The 20,149-nt window shown below is 35.2% G+C and overlaps 1 protein-coding gene across 1 annotated transcript in view; it reads left to right on the top strand.

Annotated features, from left to right (window-relative positions):
* The window catches only part of LOC122026351 (probable inactive serine/threonine-protein kinase scy1), a 28,220-nt gene extending 12,475 nt beyond the window's left edge, over positions 1–15,745 (top strand). The window contains exons 9-21 of the mRNA XM_042585036.1: positions 940–1,079; positions 1,176–1,286; positions 1,368–1,484; positions 1,597–1,686; positions 2,508–2,561; positions 2,674–2,748; positions 2,968–3,043; positions 3,217–3,316; positions 10,145–10,214; positions 10,797–10,870; positions 11,296–11,405; positions 13,937–14,158; positions 15,173–15,745. Coding sequence (XP_042440970.1) covers positions 940–1,079; positions 1,176–1,286; positions 1,368–1,484; positions 1,597–1,686; positions 2,508–2,561; positions 2,674–2,748; positions 2,968–3,043; positions 3,217–3,316; positions 10,145–10,214; positions 10,797–10,870; positions 11,296–11,405; positions 13,937–14,158; positions 15,173–15,537 — 1,604 coding nt within the window. The 3' untranslated portion in view covers positions 15,538–15,745. The remainder of the gene's footprint in view (positions 1–939; positions 1,080–1,175; positions 1,287–1,367; positions 1,485–1,596; positions 1,687–2,507; positions 2,562–2,673; positions 2,749–2,967; positions 3,044–3,216; positions 3,317–10,144; positions 10,215–10,796; positions 10,871–11,295; positions 11,406–13,936; positions 14,159–15,172) is intronic.
* The last annotated feature ends 4,404 nt before the right edge of the window (positions 15,746–20,149 follow it).

Raw genomic sequence — 20,149 nt, 5'->3', positions numbered from 1 at the left:
ATTGTTTTTTTTTGGGGAAAACAATTTGCAGGAAAGAAAAACATGATGAAAAGTGAAAAGTTACTAATAGTTTGGCCAATAAAAATGAAATATGGTAATTTTTGACAGACTCTTATTTCATTTTTCATTATATTTGATAAACATGTTTGACTTTCTAGTATGAAATAAGGTAATTTTTGAAAATTCTTGGACCTATTATAGGACATAGATTTACTAGCCATGTGAATGTGTATTACTCAATTAGACTTTTGGACATTATAGATTTACTAGTGACTGTGTATATATTTTTATTTAGTTTTAAAACTCATTATATATAATAAATTATGAAATATAAATTAATAAAACATGACTGGCAAGAAAATGTTCTTGGGTAAACCACTTTGTGTCAGCAAGAGCTTGAAAAATATATATAAAATATAGATAGTTGGCTAAAAAAATTTAGATACTACTTATTCTTTCATATTATTTGTGTACTTTTTAATAGTAAATGAATATATTTTGTAGATGCTCATTCTAGTATCATGTACGTGCATATCAATTAAATGAGATTGTTTCCCTAAATTTGGCATGCTAACAAAGCCTTCTAAAAAAATGTTTTGATTTAGAAGGTTGTTATGTAAGCCATATGCAAGGACTTGGATTGTATACTTATCTGTTTCAGGGGGCTAAGTTGCAGAAGTTGCAATCATCAGCCCCAATAATGAGGTAATAGCATTTTGGAAAACTGTACAACTTTCATGGGATCTGTAGGGAAAAACTAACTATTGTCATCCACAGGAATACACCTTTATATTGTTATTATTCCTAACGACAATCTTCACTTGTACAATCTGTTACATTTATTTATTGTATTATGAGCTTTGTTAGATGTTATTTAAGGCCTTTCTCTTTAAAAGGGAAAAGGAAACAAAGTCTGACCCAATAATTATTACTTGTTAGAATATTTTCATAATAAGTTGGTGGAGACTATTCAATTCATGGAGATTCTAAACTTAAAAGACAGTGTTGAGAAAGATTCTTTTTTCCGTAAGCTTCCAAACCTAGCTGAACAGCTTCCTCGCCAAATTGTGTTGAAGAAGGTTCCTGAATTCTGCACCCTCATTTGTTCATTTTATATTAACTAACCTTATGATGCCTGCAAAAGGTTAACCTTGCCTTTTGATTGTATACTCTAGTTGCTTCCGTTGTTGTCTTCTGCCTTGGAATTTGGTTCAGCTGCTGCTCCTGCCTTAACTGCATTGCTGAAAATGGGTTCGTGGCTTTCAGCTGAAGAGTTCAATATGAAGGTCAATATACCAATTTCATCTCTTTGATTTCACCATCATTCTCTAATTAAAATAGATTGTTAAATTTCTACTATTATGCAGGTATTACCAACCATTGTGAAGCTGTTCTCCTCAAATGATAGAGCCATTCGAGTTGCACTTCTGCAACACGTAGATCAATTTGGAGAGTCATTGTCCTCACAGATTGTTGATGAGCAAGTGCGTTTCCAATATCAATGTTACATATCACAGAAAGTTTTGAATTCTTCTAATGGAAAGCAATGTTCTAAACTGTCAGTATATGCTAATTAATTGTGGTTGTACTTTACAGGTTTTTCCTCATGTTGCAAATGGTTTTGCTGATACTTCTGCATTCCTACGTGAATTGACATTGAAGTCCATGCTAGTTTTAGCACCAAAGGTGGATGGAAGTTATCCTTCAACCCTTAAAATTTGTTTTTGTAGTCTCTGAAAGTTGGATCTCCTAAGTTATTGCATACGATATCATATTCTTGCATGCTATAGTTTCATATGTTGTTTTTCCTTGTAGTGCTTATTATTGTTACTTCATATTCTTTTTCTTTCATAACTAATATTTTGACTCAGATATGAAAACTCTCCCCTAATAAGGCATACTGTTATTCAGGATAATCATATTTTTCATGGTCAGCAGATTGGTGAATGTCTTTTGTGGGCACAGTCTGGCATGCTACTGACGTTGATTGACACCTTTCCTAAGTTTAATCTACTCACATGTAGATATCATCTAGATCTGCATAATCTTAGCGAGGAGGGCTCTGTTTAGGTTGGTATCTTACTGATGTATGGCTAAAGATTGGAGATGATCAGACTAAGAGACAAATGAAAAAGTGAAAGTGATAGTAATATTTCCCAAGTTAGTCGTCCATCTATTGTGTGAGTGCCTTGTCAAGCACCAGAAATTGAATCAAGTTAATCTTCTAATGCATGCACATATGCTTCTGGCTTGATCTTTCTACTACATGTGCGTGGTTGCTAATTTATCCTCTCCAAAGAAATTAATTTGACACACTTGCTCCCTGTGTCATATAAAATGTCTATCAGAAATTGGACCTTTTTTTTATCACTGTTCACGTTATAATATGATGTTTTCATTTTTCTATTGACAAAATTTGCTGCATAAAATACAGACAGTTTCATGTTTGTCCTATCTGTTTGAGAGTTTGATTGTTCCTAACCTATAAATCATTAATCTCATTGCAGTTGTCTCAGCGTACTATGTCAGGATCTTTGTTGAAGTATCTGTCCAAATTACAGGTATCTTTGAATTTGTTTTTAGGATGTAGAGACATATCATGGCAAATCATGTTCAGTTGGAGATTTTTTTGCTTGATAATCTGGATTAACTACATGACAATCTTGTTGGCAGGTGGATGAAGAACCTGCTATTCGAACGAATACTACAATCCTGCTGGGAAATATTGCTAGCTACCTAAATGATGCGGTTTATCCTGACCCTTTTTCTTTGCTTTTAACCAGTTCTGTTTGGTTGTCACTTAATATTTTGACAAAATGCATCACATGCTATTTAAATGACAATTACTTAAGAGTTTTAGAATCACTTTTATGCTAATAAGTTTATATTGCAGCAGCTATTTGCGATTTCATGTGCTTATAGGTTCATTAACAATGGGCACTAAAAAAAATGTCATGCTTAATGCAGACAAGAAAGAGAGTGCTAATTAATGCATTTACTGTTCGTGCTTTGAGGGATACTTTTTCTCCAGCTCGAGCTGCAGGCATGTGAATTTTTACAGAGGTTTATGTCTTTGTATCTGTCTTAGTATCATTTTGTCTTTAGTTATTCTAGAATTCATTGGCTGTTTTACCAGATTAATAAGATGGATGCATTTGCAAGTTACAGAGCCATAATTTGTTCATATACAATCTTATACTTGGTTATGTGTGACAGGAATTATGGCTTTGAATGCGACTGTTCAATACTATGAAATGACAGAGATTGCCACACGTATCCTTCCTAATCTGGTTGTTCTGACAATTGATCCTGATGGGTGAGCTCATTAACACTTTTTCTAGTTGATTTCCATGTTCTGCAATGCACATGGACTCCATTTGTTTGTTCACTTGTTCGTTGGTCACTTTGGTACTCCCTCCAATGATGATAATCATATATAATTGTATATTCTTGTTGTTCAAGTTTCTCAAAGAACAAAATCATCAGATTGATAGAATGCAAATTGCATGAAAATAGGACGATATGTGCTAGTGTATTGATCTGAGACTAAGTTTAAAGTTATATTAGCCATACCTGAAACATGAAGCGTATAACTGACTCATCCTCTTTCAACTACAGATCCTTAACCACTAATATGATCCCTCATGATACTCATTGTACATCTTTTATATTTAGCTAAATCATTATGGGTGTAATCAAGGAAAAGAATGTCGTTCTGTGCCGGGCGGCATGGACGATTTTTACCGTTCCGTCGCCTTGGCAAAACCGGCACTCGGTGCGCGATGATTTCGGTGTGCATCACGCACGCATCGCGAAAGCACGCTGTCGTGATCGATTAATCGAGCGATAGAAGGAATCGAATCGATTCCTTCTATCGCGATCGATTAATCCCGCACGGTAGAAGGTAAAAAAAACCTATAAAGAGGCACCAGAGAGCGTTCGATCAGCAGTGGCGAGGTGGCAGCGGCAAGGCGAGCAGTGACGTGGCAGCGGCGATGCGAGTAGCGAGAGGCGACCCCTTCGGAGGTATGATTTCCCCTATTCACCGACGTCCCTGTCTCGAATGCGTCGCAAGCCGCGTTGGAGGAGTCGCTGGATGCCACCGATGGCACCGGAGGTGCCGGAAGCATCCCACGACGCCTTCAGTGCTGGAATTGCCGCCAGACTCCTCCGACAGTCCCGGAATCATTGTCGGACGCCTCCGACAGCGCTGGAGACGTCCCGTAACACTTTTGGCGCTGGAGGCGTCCCGAACCCCCAGCTGCTCGTGGTTGTTGCCATAAGAAAATTATATTTAGATTTAATTAATTTATACAATTCCCATGTATGTGTGATATTCCAAATAGACTTTTATAAACCCTAATTAAATTATCCCAATAAAATATATAAAAAATATATTTAAAATTAAAATTTTAATTAATATTCTGAAAAATAATTTTTTAATATTTTAAATTGTATTTAATTTTTTTTAAAAAATTATAATAAATCTGATTTATATTCTAATATTTTTTTATTATTTTAAATTTCGTTTAAATTTTTTTAAAAAATTATAAAAATTCAGATTTATATTCTAATATTTTTTATTTTAATTTTTTTTTAAAAATTCTAAAAAAAATCATAATAATTCAGATTTATATTCTAATATTCTAAAAAATTTACAAAATTCTATAAAAATTTAATTTATATTCTGATATTTTTATTATTTTATGTTTTTTACTATTTTACTATTTATTTGATATTTTTTTAGTATTTAAAATTTATATTATTTAAATTAATAATTAATTAAATGAATAAATAATTAATTTGTATAATTATTATATGTAAAGTAACATCTTTGTGTTAATTTATATATTTAATATAGATAATATTTTTTTATCTTAGAATTAATTTGAAATTTGGATTCATAAATATTAACATATTTAACTTTTTTACTTTTAAGATTTTTGTTTCCTGGAACTATGAAATATATATTTTTGTCTTAGAATGTTTGATCTGTCACATATATTTTTGTCTTAGAATGTCTTTAGTTGATCTTTCTAGGAAATATGACATGTCCTTTATTTTAGAAGTTTTGATAAAAGTATGCTTTTAAGTTTATGATTCTTAATAAAACATTTATAATCTTGTGCAATGCTAATCATTCTAAATTTAGAAAGTTGAAATAATATTCTTAGAAGATTGTCACAGATGTTGCTCTTTATAGTTTATATACTTAATTTATAAGTTTACAATGATAAATACATTCTTGATGTTATAAAATGATGACCATTACTTGGAAATGTGTATTATTCTTAATTTTTTTTATAATGCATAGGTATGACACCAAAACAATAATCTCATGATCCAGCTTGGAGACATGTACATCGATTAGAAAATTTATTCCATTGGCAATGTTTGCATTGCGATATGATTGGACGTGGCGATGTGGTAACACGCCTAAAGCATCTTGCTGGTGGATATCCGGATGTTTCTAATTGTCCAAAAGTTTCTCAAGAAGTTCGTCGTGCAATGAAAGAGGAACTTGATGACAAAAAAGCATTAAAGTATAACCAACGACGCCAATGTGAACTTGTTGATAGCCGGAGTTCTAAAGAACTAATGTATGATGAATTTGAAGGTCATGGTGAAGTTCCAAATGATGAAGACTTTTTAGCAGCTCTCAGTGCTTCTCGAACTCAATATGACTATGAGCAAAATATGCGACATAGAAGTAGCTCTGATGCTAGTGGAAGTGGCTCAACTACTGCAACAACATTAGAAAGAAGTGCAAGTGTTTGTATTACTTTAACACAAGGTGGTATTGATCGTTTTTTTCTTCTATGGGACGAAGACGTGTAGTTGATATTGCTGCTAGCATTCCTAGACCAAGCTAACTAATAGGATAGGATTGATGACACATATTCAAAAGAGAAGAAGAAATCAATTGATAAAAGTATCGCTAAATTTTTTCATTTTAATCATATTCCCCTAATGCAACAAACAACACATACTACCGTAACATGGTGTCCAATATCCAAAAATCTAGTCCTAGTATTCAACCTCTGATTGCATATGAAATTGCCGGTCCATATTTAGATGAACAAGTGGAGGAGATCAAGACTTAGATCTTATCATGCAAGAAGCAATGAAGCTTATATGGGGTTACGTTGATGTGTGATGGCTGGAGAGGACCTACACGGATGAGCATTATCAACTTTCTACTATATTGCGATAGAAAGGTGATATTTCATAAATCTATTGATGCAACTACAGACTATCATGATGTATCCTACATATATCGTTTGATGGATAGTGTAGTTCAAGAGATAGGTGCATGACATATAATATAGGTGGTTACTGATAATGGTGCTAACTTTAAAAGGGATGGAGAGTTATTGGGGCAAAAGTATCAAACATTATTTTGGACACATGCGCAACACACTGTATCTATTTAATGATGGCAGATATCGGTAAACTCGATATAGTGAAGAAGATAGTGAAAAAAGGTCAATCATTAACAAAATTCCTCTATAATTATCATTGAGTTCATGGATTAATGAGCAAATTTATTAATGGGGAGATTCTGCGATCAGGAGTGACTAGGTTTGCGACTTACTTTCTCTTGTTAAAATCGTTGAATAAAAAAAAAGTTAGATTGGAGGCCATGTTCTCTTTTGAGGATTGAGAAGCATCTCGATATTCTTATATGACAGAAGCTAAGGAGGTGCAAAAATTATTATATTTTTCAGATTTTGGGACTATATTATATTCTTATAGCAGTAGAACTATTGTACGTTGTTCTACGTAAAGTTGATACAAACAAGAAGCCACAAATGAGCAACGTTTTCCGCCTAATTCATGAAGCAAAGAGGAAATTAAGAGGCATTTACAATCGCCAATCAAGTATCAACATTACATTGATATAATCACTACAAGATGGGATAATCAAATGGAAAAATATATTCATTTGGTTGGTACGCATTTTTTAATGATAAAGAATTTTTAATATTGTTATTAATAATTATATATGTTTAATTATTGTAGGTTATTATCTCAATCCGGCATATCAATACCGTTATAATCTTGGAACAAATGATGATTTATTAGTGACTCTCAGACATGTAATATTAAGACTACATACAAATGGATAATTAATTGCTGAGACTATTAATGAAAGTTGATTATTTCGAGAGGCATATGATTCTTTTTAGCGATCCTATTGCAGCGTTACGCAGATATAAAATGGATGTAGGTAAATATAGTAAAAATTATTACTAATGATTGTCAACAAATATAAGTACTATTTTAATTTTGTTCTTATTTATCTTACAACTGAGTGACGGTTACAATATGGAGAATCAACTCTAAATTTGAAAAAAATGCAGTACAAATTCTCTACAATGTCTTCAAGTGGTTGTGAAAGAAATTGGTCAACTTTCTCCCTCATTCATACAAAAGTACGAAATCGTCTTTTTTATCGTCGCTTGGAGAAAATGGTCTACGTTCATTATAATATGCGTCTTCAACTAAGTACAATAACAGAAGGGAATGAAGAATTAGAGTATGGTGATGTAGACCCATTTGATATTGGATTTGTTTAAACTGAGAATGATCCAATGATGGATTGATGGAGCGTTGTTGAGGCTGAGAATCCATTACTTGATGAAGCAGGAGACCCACCAAGACCATCTCAATTTCTTACTCAACAGATTGGAAAAATACAAGCTAGAGGAGATATTTGTGAGGAACAAGATGATGATGAAGCTTTTGATCAAGAATTTTTATTTTCTGGATCTCGGTCTAGACATTCTCAAACATTCCAACCCCAAATCCAACTAAAATCCATAGATAAATGCAAAAGCAAAGGCAAAGCTCCTGCAATTTTTACTAAAAAGAAAGAAAAAAGTAAACCTCCTACTTTTACGGGAAGGGGTCAATTGAGAATTAGAGAAAATCCACTTGATGCAATTGATGAGCAAGAATATGATGACAGTGATGAAATATCATCACCTTCTGACACTGTAATTCAACGAGAAGTTTGAAATGAGGATAGTGATGTTGATAGCAGTGCAAGTACTTATGGAAGTGATGATAGTGGTGATACATCTAGTGGTAAAAATTATGTTCCCCCTACTCTAGCACCGGAGCCATGGACATGTGAGATAGATTACACACATGCAACTCAAGATTATGATCATGGAGCTAGAAGTAGCGCTATTCAATTTCAACATCGATACAAGGGTGACAAACAAAAGAAAGCTCATAATTATCAAAATATGCGAGGGAGTTTAGCTGAGATTGATTCTGGTCGAAGTTCATCTGGCTCACTACCTTCTTATTATAACTTTGATGCATCATATAATAATCCATCATACTAGAACTTGTGGACATATACTTATCCTTATCCTTATCCCATGCTTGCACCTGTACCCGTTCCGATTTCAGTAGTGCCAGGTCAAATCCAACATTTAGTAATGAATTGAGACACGCTGATGGACATGTGGAGAAATCAATATCAATATTACATGTCATGGGATGATTATTTAATCTGGGCATTGGAGAACTATGGAGTTGACCTAAGCAGAATATTGCAAGAACCAATGTTTCCATCTGATTCACGCCACTCCTTTTGGTATTAGTAAAGTAACATATTATGATCTATCAATTTTAATTAAAGTTATTGATAGATCAATTTTTTTTTAAAGAATTATATTTAATTATTTTTTCTAACAATATTAAATTGTTCAATAATTGAGAATTTATATAAAATTAATATACAACTTATTTTTCAATTATATACAGTAAACATATATATCTAATAATTACTATATATAAATTAAAAAAATACTGAAACAGTATCGACACGGTACGATACGATATTGAAACTGTATCGTTTCGGTCTGGATCGAAACTTCGGCACGGGTCGAAATTTTAAACCTTTGGTGTAATATTCATAAATGCTACTTTGTATTGTTTAGAATGTATAAATTTGATTAAGTTCCTAATAACTCAGGATTTTGGATGAGTTGTCACCTAGTCAATTATAGTTCTATATCTGAGCAAGAGGTTCTGTATGTGAATCCTAATATGTGGAATTGAGTTGATTTATTACTTGTAGAGCTTGATCCATTCAAGTCTACTTTTCCCTCCCACATCAGGGAGATTGAGGTTACAGAATTTATTCCTCTTCCTCTTCCTCCTTCCTGTTGCTGCTGCCATTCCAACTACTTCAACTCCTGCCTGCTCTTGGGTTCCCTCTACGTCTCAAAATCCTCTGTTGGTAGCAAAGAGACTGATGATGGTTCGAAGAACATTATTGATGATAAGAGTGGCAGGAGCAAGGAGGAAGAAGAGGATTGGTACGAGCAGGAAGGAATAGGAAAGGAGGAAGAAGTTGAAGGTATTTTCATCCATTAAGTGGGGGAGGGTGCCTTTTTTGGGGAAAACTCAACTTGGGTATCCTCTTTAGGAATTGTTGATTAATAGGGCCCCTCCTAGGGTAGCTGCTCTTGAGGCTATAAATATGTAGATTGATATTTTTTTTTTTTTGGCCAAAAGTTCTAGTTTATGGGATAAGTGGTCATTAGGTCAACCTCAACAAATATATTCTAGTCATGATTTAAAAGTTGAGGATAGTTGTTTGAAAAAAAATTCCTTTCATTTGATCTTGAAGCTTTCTCTGTTGCTATTGACACTGGTTGATTCTTTTAAGATTCAGCGAAAAGATATGCCTCAGTCTGCTCCAATTATTGATATGCTTATTGTTTAGTGTCATTTTTACATGCAACAAAAATCCTTTAATGCAACATGTTCACGAACTGCTGAATATTCATGCAAGCTTAACTACTATTTATAACAAAAACTAAAACAATTAAACAGCTTGTTCTACATTTTTGACCTGCAAGATTTTGAATTTGTATTTTACACTGATTTCTTTTTAATTCAACTATGCTCGCTTGTTCCTCTTTGTATATTTCTTGTTTCAAATAGGCTTGACAAACATGAATTACTAGATGAAATTGTTTTGTACAGTATGTTCAATAGAGCTGATTTTTAACAGGAAAATACACAGAAAGAAGACCCTTTCTTCATAATTGTAATTCTATGAATGAAATCTGATTACCTTAAAAAATTAATTTCACTTTAATTGTTTGGTTTGCTTCAGTGAGGTGAGGACAAAAGCATTTGAAGCTATTGATCAGTTTATGCTTATTGCAAAACAACATCATGAAAAGGTGTGTGCTGGTGGACAAAATGCTCTTAAAATTTGCTTCTTTTGGTTTTCATGAATCTGTTGCATATGTTAGGAGGCCTTATCTTTAAAATAAATGTTTCAAACATACAGTCACAACATGCCTAGTTGGTCCAGTTGATTCTTGATGGGGTTGATCAAGTTTTACAGTCAAAATATGATAAGCAGCGAGCATAAAATGATTGATAAATTGCTAAACTATCTCACTTGCATGATCATCCTTTTGTCTTAATTCTTCTACACGATATGTACAAATAAAATCTGGCGTAGGGTTGTACTTGGTAATGAGTTATGTATCTGTCACAGGCACATTCTTGGTACATGGATCTGTTTTCCATGTGCATTGGGTGTTTATTACACGAGGATCATGGCATGGATCACTTTTCACTCTTTGCATCCTACTATTTATTTCCAAAGTTACATATTTTTGCTGCATGTTATTTGCTATTGTAGGACTTTTTTATGCATCAGCAAGCATGATGAGTTAATGTTTAGTGATAACCTGGTGCTTTGTATTAATGTTAAACTTCAGCTTCAGCTTTAAGATGTCTTTTCTTTTCTGTAGCTTGTCACAGGGGATACAAATGAGAGTGGACTTTCTGGAATACCTTCAGTGAGCGGCAATTCTAGTTTACTGGGGTGAGTTATTGGCCCTAGATTTTCTCTAAGATCATGACTGTTTTCTTGTCTATTTATTAAATTAATAACTGATTGCTTGAACAAGATTTGCTATAAGGTTACATATTTTTCATTGATTTGAGGTATTTGGAAGTTGCCTTCTGATTGAAATACATTTTTCTCATTTTGTTATACTGCCATACAACATAATTGGAGAAGCATCATAGTATTCTGTAATCTGCCTGATGATCATGCAGAGCAATCTTACCACCATCCTTATCCTGATTCTCATTATTGCTTGTACAATGATCAATTTCTATTATCAGGAGGCATGCATAAAGTAACATGTGCATCTGCATGTGATGTTTATTAGATCGATCATATATTTCTTGCTGGTATTCAAGTATTCTTCTACCGAGACAATAATTTTGAACAAACTTATGCAGATGGGCTATGAGTTCCTTAACATCAAAGGGGAAAGCATCTGAACATGGTTCCCTTACATCAGCAAATGCTAGTACGGTGCCAGTTCTGGCAACTTCAACTAGTAGCTCTGGTACTTTTCTCTTATCTATTTTACCTTGGTTATATGATTGCTTAACCCTTGTGTTAATATCTTTGTAATTTGTTGGAAATAATCAGCATATCATCAACACACATTTCTGAAACATCAGAAGTATTTGTAGGGATATATGTTAGGCCGTTCAAACTGAAAAACTGATCAGAACCAAATAGAGAATTTGGTTTGGTTTTGTTCTTTACCAAATCATTTACTTTTCTGTTGTATTAATTGAAGCATATTAAAATTTGTTTTGGTGTTAGTTATGCTATTTGAAAACCCAAATTTTGTTTTCCAAATAATAAAAGAATATTTATCATGGAGTCTTATTTCAAATAACTCAAGGTTTTTTAAACTTTTTTCTGAAAAAGACACGGTATGACAACTTAATTTAATATATTATTGTTTAGAATAAAAATTTTGTCTCATAAAAAGTTATAATTCAATATTTAAATAAAAAACATGCTATTTAATTGCAAATTCGGTTCAACTGAACAAAACCAATAATTTTGTTTCAATTGCAATTCAGTTTACATGTTGGTTTAGTTTGGTTCTTTAATGTTAAAAAAAAATAAAAAAAGAAAATCTTGATTTGATTCAATTGGTTTGGTTTGAACCAAATGGAAATCCAAGTACTTGTGCTAAACCAATTGCCATTATTTTGGGATTTTTTTAATAACTTGCGGAACATATACAATACCAATCATAGTTGACTAAGAATTTTGTCAGTCAATTATTATTTACAATCTTAAGAGGTGGTCACTCATACCCTATTGTCGGGAGCAAATCTCCTAGTCCACAAAAAAGTGGACCACTCCCAATTGCGGGCGGATCATAAATGGGATATGGCCGCAATTGGTTGCGATCCTGCTCTGGGTTCACCATCCCCACTAGGTTATAGTTTGGGTCGGAGCGGGCGGTCGGAGGCCGCCTCCTACTTATCGCCCGACAACCTGGACACTTGCCCACTTCCGGCGGCCTTCGGCCGCCCGCTCCGACCCAAACTATAACCTGATGGGGATGGGTAAGGGATCACAACCAATTGCGGCTAGATAGTGGCCAAGATCCGGCCGTAATTGGTAGTGGACCATCTCTTGGTTCACTTTTTTGTGGACTAGGAGATCTGGTCTCCCTATTGTCAACTGTAGAATTCTCAGTAATTGGCAAAATTTTCTTGCAACCTGAATTTGCCATGCCCTTTAGAAGGATGAAATACATATTCGTAGCTAGTCACAACATAATCACTACACAAGTAGTCAACTAAAATTATGTCATTGTAGCCTTTTGACTATACAACAACAATAACAACCAAGCCTTTTCCCATTAGGTGGGGTCGGCTGTATGAATTCTTTTACGCCATTGAGCTCTATCTCCTATTATATCATCATCTATATTTAAATAAATTTTATCTTGTTTTATTGTTACTAACCAAGTCTTTTTTGGTCTTCATCTTCTTCGTTGATATGCATGTTTATCATAGTTTCACATCGCTTAACTGAAGCATTTATTAGCCTTTTGACCATGCTAAAATAAAAAAAAAGTGCCTGCCACATTCTAGAAGCTGCTTTACCCTATATGAGAGGCCATCTCACTTAGGACAGTTCCACAACACACAACACATACACAGAACAACAGGTTTCTTCTTAGGTCAATGGAAACAAGTGAAATAACGAACTCAACAATAAATAACAAATAACTCCATACTTAGATATAATTGTATAAAAGTGATGGATGCATGCAGTCTGAGAATAGTGACACGATGCATGAATATTGATAAAATATATCCGAATAACACAATGCATTTGCATACCCCTAAATAGACAACACTCTGATCATGAAGTCAACCAAACTATGATGGTTCAAAATTATCTTCCTCAGGACTCAAGAGAGATCCAACACAATCACGTAATAAAGTACTTGAGAAAATTGAATAAACACCAAAAGCAGAGAAATTTGTTGCACATTACAGTAAGGACGACTCTTGTGATGGATTTTGTTTTATCACCATCAGTAGTAACAGTGACCGTCGTGATTGCTTTCTATCACCACCACTGTGCTATTTAGTATAAGTGGTGTGTGTAATTTTAGGAAACCGAGGATCACAGTCCAAGATGTAGACTTCATGTCTTGTTGTTTTTGTGCTTTTTAAAATGGGGGCTCCTATTATAGAACAAACAAAATTTGGTGGACTAATAATCCACTAGTTAACTTTTTTTTTATGTTTGATACTGTACTCTCTCTGATCATATCCAAATGACTTGTTCAAAGAAAAGTTGTTCTTCATATCTGTTTATCAGTCATTCTATTTCATATTTCAGTATACCTCTGGGAAAGCTTGTGCTGATTGAAACAGGAATTAGTTGAGGAAATATGATGATAAAAGTTATTCTACTGCAGAAAGATTCTTTTATCACTCGTACCTATCTGAATAATGGGAGGCTAGGCCTATTTATAGCTAAAACAGAAGTAGTGTCATCTTGATTTTAAATTATTACCTGAAATATGTCCCCTATGTTTTGCATTTGCAGATGTGAGCTCTTTTGCAAATGTCTCTGATCAACCTAGACCCTCATCTCCAACATCAACAGATGGTGGTTGGGGAGAAGTTGATAGTGGGCTTCTCCATGAGGACCATGATAATGACAAAGAAGGATGGGATGACATTGAACCGCTTGAGGAAAAGAAACTTCCTTCACTAGCAAGCATACAAGCTGCTCAACAACGGCCAGTGGTGCATCAAAAGGCACAGAGTAAGTATTGTCTACAGATTTTTCTTGGTTAAATCGAGTGGAAAAAAATCCCATCTGGCTTTCAGCTGATAAACTACGATAAAATTTATTTAAATATAAAGGATATAGTAGCTGATTGAGCTCAATGACGTAGGAGGATCTATATAGTCAACTCTCACTTAGTGGGATAAAAGTTTGGTTATTGGAGTGGATAAATCTCTCAAGTTGATTTTGTAGAATTTCAAAGTGACCATGATTTGCATGACTTGCAGATGATTCAGCACTGGCCACAGATTCTTCTTGCAATGCTGATGCCTTGATTAGATTGTTTTACTTTCATACCTGTCTGTTGTGGTCAATAGATCAAATTGCTTAGTGATTTTTCAAAGCAGTCATGAATCAGTTAAGTAAATATCAAAAGGTTGCATTTTTTTTTCACCTTCTCTTCTTTGGGTTCATGATGAATTTAAGGGAAGAATTTCCATTCTCCTTTTTCTTTCCTTCTAACTATAACACAGAATAGCATCTGTTCAATTTTTTTTTCTCAATTTTTTTTTCCTTTTCTCACTTTTCTCTCAAAGTAAAAGGATCATTTGCTTATTGATTTTGGCAACCAGTCATAATTCAGTCAGCAAATGTCAAAAGGTTGCATACTTTTCTTCTTTTCATTAGGTTAAGACTAATACAAGGGAAGAATTTCATTCTTTCTATTCTTCCTTTTCTCCCCCCTTGCAACTACAGCTAAAAAAATCCATTTTTTTCTTTTTTCCACTTTTCTCTCAAAGTACAAGGATCCTTAATCTCCTGTACCATTTAATGATAGTGACTGGAATGTAGTGGGTGCAAGTCATCTGACTTGGTGACCCGACTGGCAGAGAAATGATTGCTGAAATATGATGGCTAAATCTGTATATCTATTAAAATCCTGTGATTATTGTATTACTTTTTTCCATGTCTTTTGACCACACTTTCAATTTTTTGCAATTGTTTCAGATGACATATGGGAGAGATTTGTTTATTTTATTTTGTTTTCAGGTACTAGTTCCTTGCCACCCAAAGTTGCAAGTAAATCATCAAAAGAAGCAGATGATGATCTATGGGGCGCTGATGCAGTTCCAGAATCAAGAACTGCATCAAATTCTCTAAATACGAAATCAGCTGCACAACAAGATGACAATTTGTGGGGTTCCATTGCAGTGGCACCACCAAAATCAACTTCAAAACCCCTAAATAAGAAGACGACAGCTTCTTTAGATGACAATGATCCATGGGCAGCTATTGCTGCTCCACCTCCAACTACCAGAGCGAAACCTTTGTCTCTGGGCAGAGGTAGAGGCACCAAACCAGCTACAGCAAAATTAGGTGCTCAAAGAATTGATCGGAGCTCCTCAGGGTCATAGAATTTTGACAGTTTAGATTATTGGCTTATATTTTTTACCAGCTGTCTGGCTCCATTTAAGGGCTTGCGTTCCTGTAAGGTTGTAACATTCTTTGCTGACAGTAGAAGTATATGGTTTTTGGCTGTATTCATATTCATCCTCTCTCAGACAACTGACACTATTACATTTTTTTTTTTAAATTGAGATAATGTGAAGTTGAATTGTCTAATTAGGGATGCTCTGCATTTGTTCTAATCCTATCATTCACTTGCTAATTCCAGTGTCATACAAGAATGCTAATCATGCCGACTTTATCATAATATCTAATATCAATTTGAGACCATATTTCAAGGGTGCTTGTCTGTTAATCATTTGATGTATTTGATTTTATACAATATGTTGCAACTCTAGATTCTAGAACACATCTTGCAATCTTCAGTTTACTGTGTTTAAAGCACCTTCATCATGCTGTGTGAAACGGGGCGTGCAATCAAAGGATACTGGATTTCTTGATTGTCTGTGGTGAGTACTTCCCGATTCAATCTGGTGGTTGGTGAAATAATTTTATAGGACTGGATCAGTCACTCCAGGATTAGTCAATAAGATTAATTGAGTCAATCCAGGGTTAGTCAATAAGGTTAATTGAGTCTATCATTTGTGACACGTGATTTGGCCTAGATGCAGTGACTTTGCTTACATTTGATATCTGCTTCTATATTACCATGGTGCAGAAGTCTTCATGGGGTGTTTTTCTCAGCACCTCGTGTAATCTGGTGCTTAGATGCATGGTTACCAAGCACTGAGTTTGCATCTCGTTTCATACAGAACGAATTGGAAAGCTGCAGCAGGTCAGTGTTCCAGTGGTGTTATCTCACTTATGCAGAAGTTCTCCTGAGCAACGTTTTTGTTCGATAAGAAGCTGAAACGTGGAAGTGACAATTGGGTCTGGCTGTGCTTGGACTGAGTCATAATAGGGCTTAGGCCGGGTGCGGCTTTGGCAAAATTTGGTGTGTAACGCCCGCCCTTCTTACCCAACCAAAGGCGGCGCTACGTTCTTATACTACTTACGTACATGCTTCAGTTATACTATGGCAGCGGAAGAATAAAAAATTTAAAGAATTTAATTTATTAAGCATAATATCACATATTCTGATTTGTTCAAATGTGCATATATTGAACTTATAACTAATCATATTAATTTGTCCGGATCGTTCTTTGCCGAGCCACCATCACACACATCACTATCTGCTCCTCCTGTTGCTCCTCTAGCTCATCCAGCTTCTTTATCTGCGGTACAAGGAAAGTAAGCTGTGAGCACTCATGGCTCAGTAAGTTCCTTTCCTACTCACTAAAACCGAAAATCATCGTATATTAATATCATGCGTAGTATCATAAGCATACGACATACAAGGGTATCATATTCATATCATGACATTATATCTAATCATCAGATAATTCAAGCACATATATAGGCAATGCATCATGAATTTGAAAGCTTATACTTATAAGTACTTGAAATTCATATCATCATTAGAGGGGATCCCGGTTTGTACCACATACATAATGCGTAGGTCCAAGGTAGCAAGTCTTGAGCCCTACCATTTATACATACTAGGCCCGAGTCTTACTCCATCGACCTAGGGCACTCAAAGGCCCATTACTGACGAGGCCCGAGTCTTACTCCATCGACCCCGGGGCGTTTACGGAGCCCACCCTTGGTACAAACCATAAAAATAACTTATCATGCATAACTATCATATCATGTCCTTAACAATCTTTCATGCATTTATTCTTTTTCATCATTTCTTTTCATTATGTATGGCATTTTCTATGCTATCACATATCATAACATAACTTCATTTCTTTTCATTATGTATAGCATTTCCTTATGCTATCACATATCATGGCATATTACATAATATTATGTATAGCATTTCCTATGCTATCACATATCATGGCATATAACATAATTTCATTTTCTCCTCATTATGTTTAGCATTTCCTATGCTATCACATATCATGGCATATAACATAATTTCATTTTCTCCTCATTATGTTTAGCATTTCCTATGCTATCACATATCATGGCATATTACATAACATTATGTATAGCATTTCTTATGCTATCACATATCATGGCTTATAACATAATTTCATTTTCTCCTCATTATGTTTAGCATTTCCTATGCTATCACATATCATGGCATATTACATAACATTATGTATAGCATTTCATAGAAGGAACCTTGCACTAGTTCGGTTAGACAATAATCTTACTCACCTCTTTAAAATATTTTTGGTTGAAATCCTAAGGTTAGATACTCCTCTGATCATACATCATATCAATATAAAATCATGGAAATGAATCCTTCTACATAGCATAGAAAATCTTATCATGAAATGAGGTCTTGTTTAAATCATCCTAGATTTGAAAACCTTTTCTTTAGCCGAATTTTCTTAAATTCTTTCCTAGGTTTTCTAATCCTTATAAATCCGAAAATCACATAAAAGCCTTGTACCACAGGTGAGGGGAAGCTTACCTTCTTCGCTTAAGTTTCCTAGGTTTGAGAACTTGCTTGGGGACCTTTCTTCCTTGCTTGTTTGCTCGGCACCAATGGAGGAGAGGAGTGGCTAGGTCTTTTGGTGGAGAGGGGAGGAAGAAGAGGCTTCTTCCTCTTTGTGTTGCTCGGCAACAACAAGAAAGAAAGAAGAGGGAGGGAGTGAGGAGGAAGAGGAGCTTCCTTCCTCTTGTGTTGCTCGGCAACAAGAAGAAAAGAGGGGGGAGAGGGAGGTCTCGGCACAAAGGGAGGAGAGGAGGATGAGTGGGTTGAGGATGAAGTTGAAGCCCCCCTCCATGCCTATTTATACTAAAAGGAGGGGAGGGAACTTGACTTGATTCATCCTCCCTATTCATTTCTCCCCTTAAATGACAAGAATATTCTAGAGATATGCCTCTTGAGTTCTCTCTTTTCTTTCCCTTAATCTCTCTCTTTTTTCTCCTTTAATTAAAATTCCTATCTCTCCTCTTACAATATTCTCTCCTATCCCACTTGGTTAATACATGCATGCATCCACAAGAGAACCAAGGTTCAAAACTTGGTTATGTATATTTTTATTTCTTTTTACTTCCTTTTTCTTTTAAGTAAAAAGAATCCTTTCTTATTCTTAACTACTTAATCCTTTCTCTCCTTATCAATAATTCTCCTATCCCTTTGGTATCCTATACATGTTCCTTACAAGAGGTCCAAGGTTCAATCTCTCTTCTAACATTTTATTTTCTTTTGTACATAATAATTCGTATATTTCCATATTATGCATTATGCATAAATATTTCATACATGTACATATTATCTCATATTTCTTCCTTTTGTCTACATTAATTCCATACATTTTAAATCATGCATAGATGATTATATTCTCAACTTTATTTTTCTTTCATAAAGTTTTAATCATCTAAATCCATCTTAATATAGAATATTTACATCTTCTTTTCATTCGTACTCTCATTACCCTTATTTTCTTATCTAGGCTTTCTAGGGGTGTTACATGGTGCCTAGCCTATCTCGCAAGCTTATGTTCTGTTGGACCCCGTGGTTGTTTTGATGTAATCAACCAAGTTAGTTAGGTCCTGTTTGTTTTTGATCTCTGTGTCTAAGTGTGCAGGAGCTTAGGAGCGTAGGAAGTCGAGCGGAAGACACAGCTAGCGAGAAGGACGGCACGGGAAGGGAGCCGACGGGCTCAATGCGTCCGAAGGACGAGAGAGCTGCGGAAGAGTACATCGGTGGACGAGAAGAACGTGCGCGACGTTCGAGGGACATAAAGCCGGGACGGAAGATTACTCGAGGAAAAAGCCGGGAATTGAGTTCGGGTGAGCTCTATTCCGGTTGGCCGCAATCACCCAAGCTATCGGAGCATTGGAAGCCAAAAGGAAGTGTAAAGGAGCTGGAACGCTAGCTGAAGGCACCCTCAATGAAGCAATGGAGGCTCCTGTGCTGTCCTCAACCTTAGAGGCGCCTCCAACAAGTGTTGAGGGCACTTTCAACAATGGAGGCGCCTTCAACACTGCTTGAGACGCCTCCAAGCTGGTCAACTCAACCGTTTGAGCGCGGATAGAGTTTTATTCGCTTGACTTGGTTGGAGGCGCCCTCAAGACTATTGGAGGCGCCCTCAAGACTATTGGAGGCGCCTTGAACTCTCGAGATAAGATTTTCAGGAGTTATATAAAGACCACTGGAGTTAGAAAATAATCATTCATTCAAGCAATCAACTCTGTAATCATTCCTAGCAACCTCTAAGCGTTCTAAGTGTGTTAAAAATGCTTCTCCGCCTACAGTGAAGAAGATATTCTAGTGGAGTTGTTCAACCGCCTTAGATTAACAACCGTCTTGGTTGTAACCAAGTTAATTTCTAGTCTCCTTTTTATTTCTGCTTATTTTGTTTGTTTAGTGTTGCATTTTTGAGTTGAAAGTCTTGAGGAGGATATACTTTGATTTTTCAGACAATTCACCCTCCTCTTGCCGACCCTGCTGCACCAACATGTTCGACACACAAGCATATCGATTGGGCAATCAAATCTATTCTTAATTGATGTTTGAGCAATCAAAAGAGTGATTACAATGTAAACACAAGGATA

This window comes from Zingiber officinale, chromosome 10A (assembly GCF_018446385.1).
Source record: "Zingiber officinale cultivar Zhangliang chromosome 10A, Zo_v1.1, whole genome shotgun sequence".
NCBI classification, from domain to species: Eukaryota; Viridiplantae; Streptophyta; class Magnoliopsida; order Zingiberales; family Zingiberaceae; genus Zingiber; species Zingiber officinale.
This window is presented reverse-complemented; position numbering and strand designations above follow the sequence as displayed.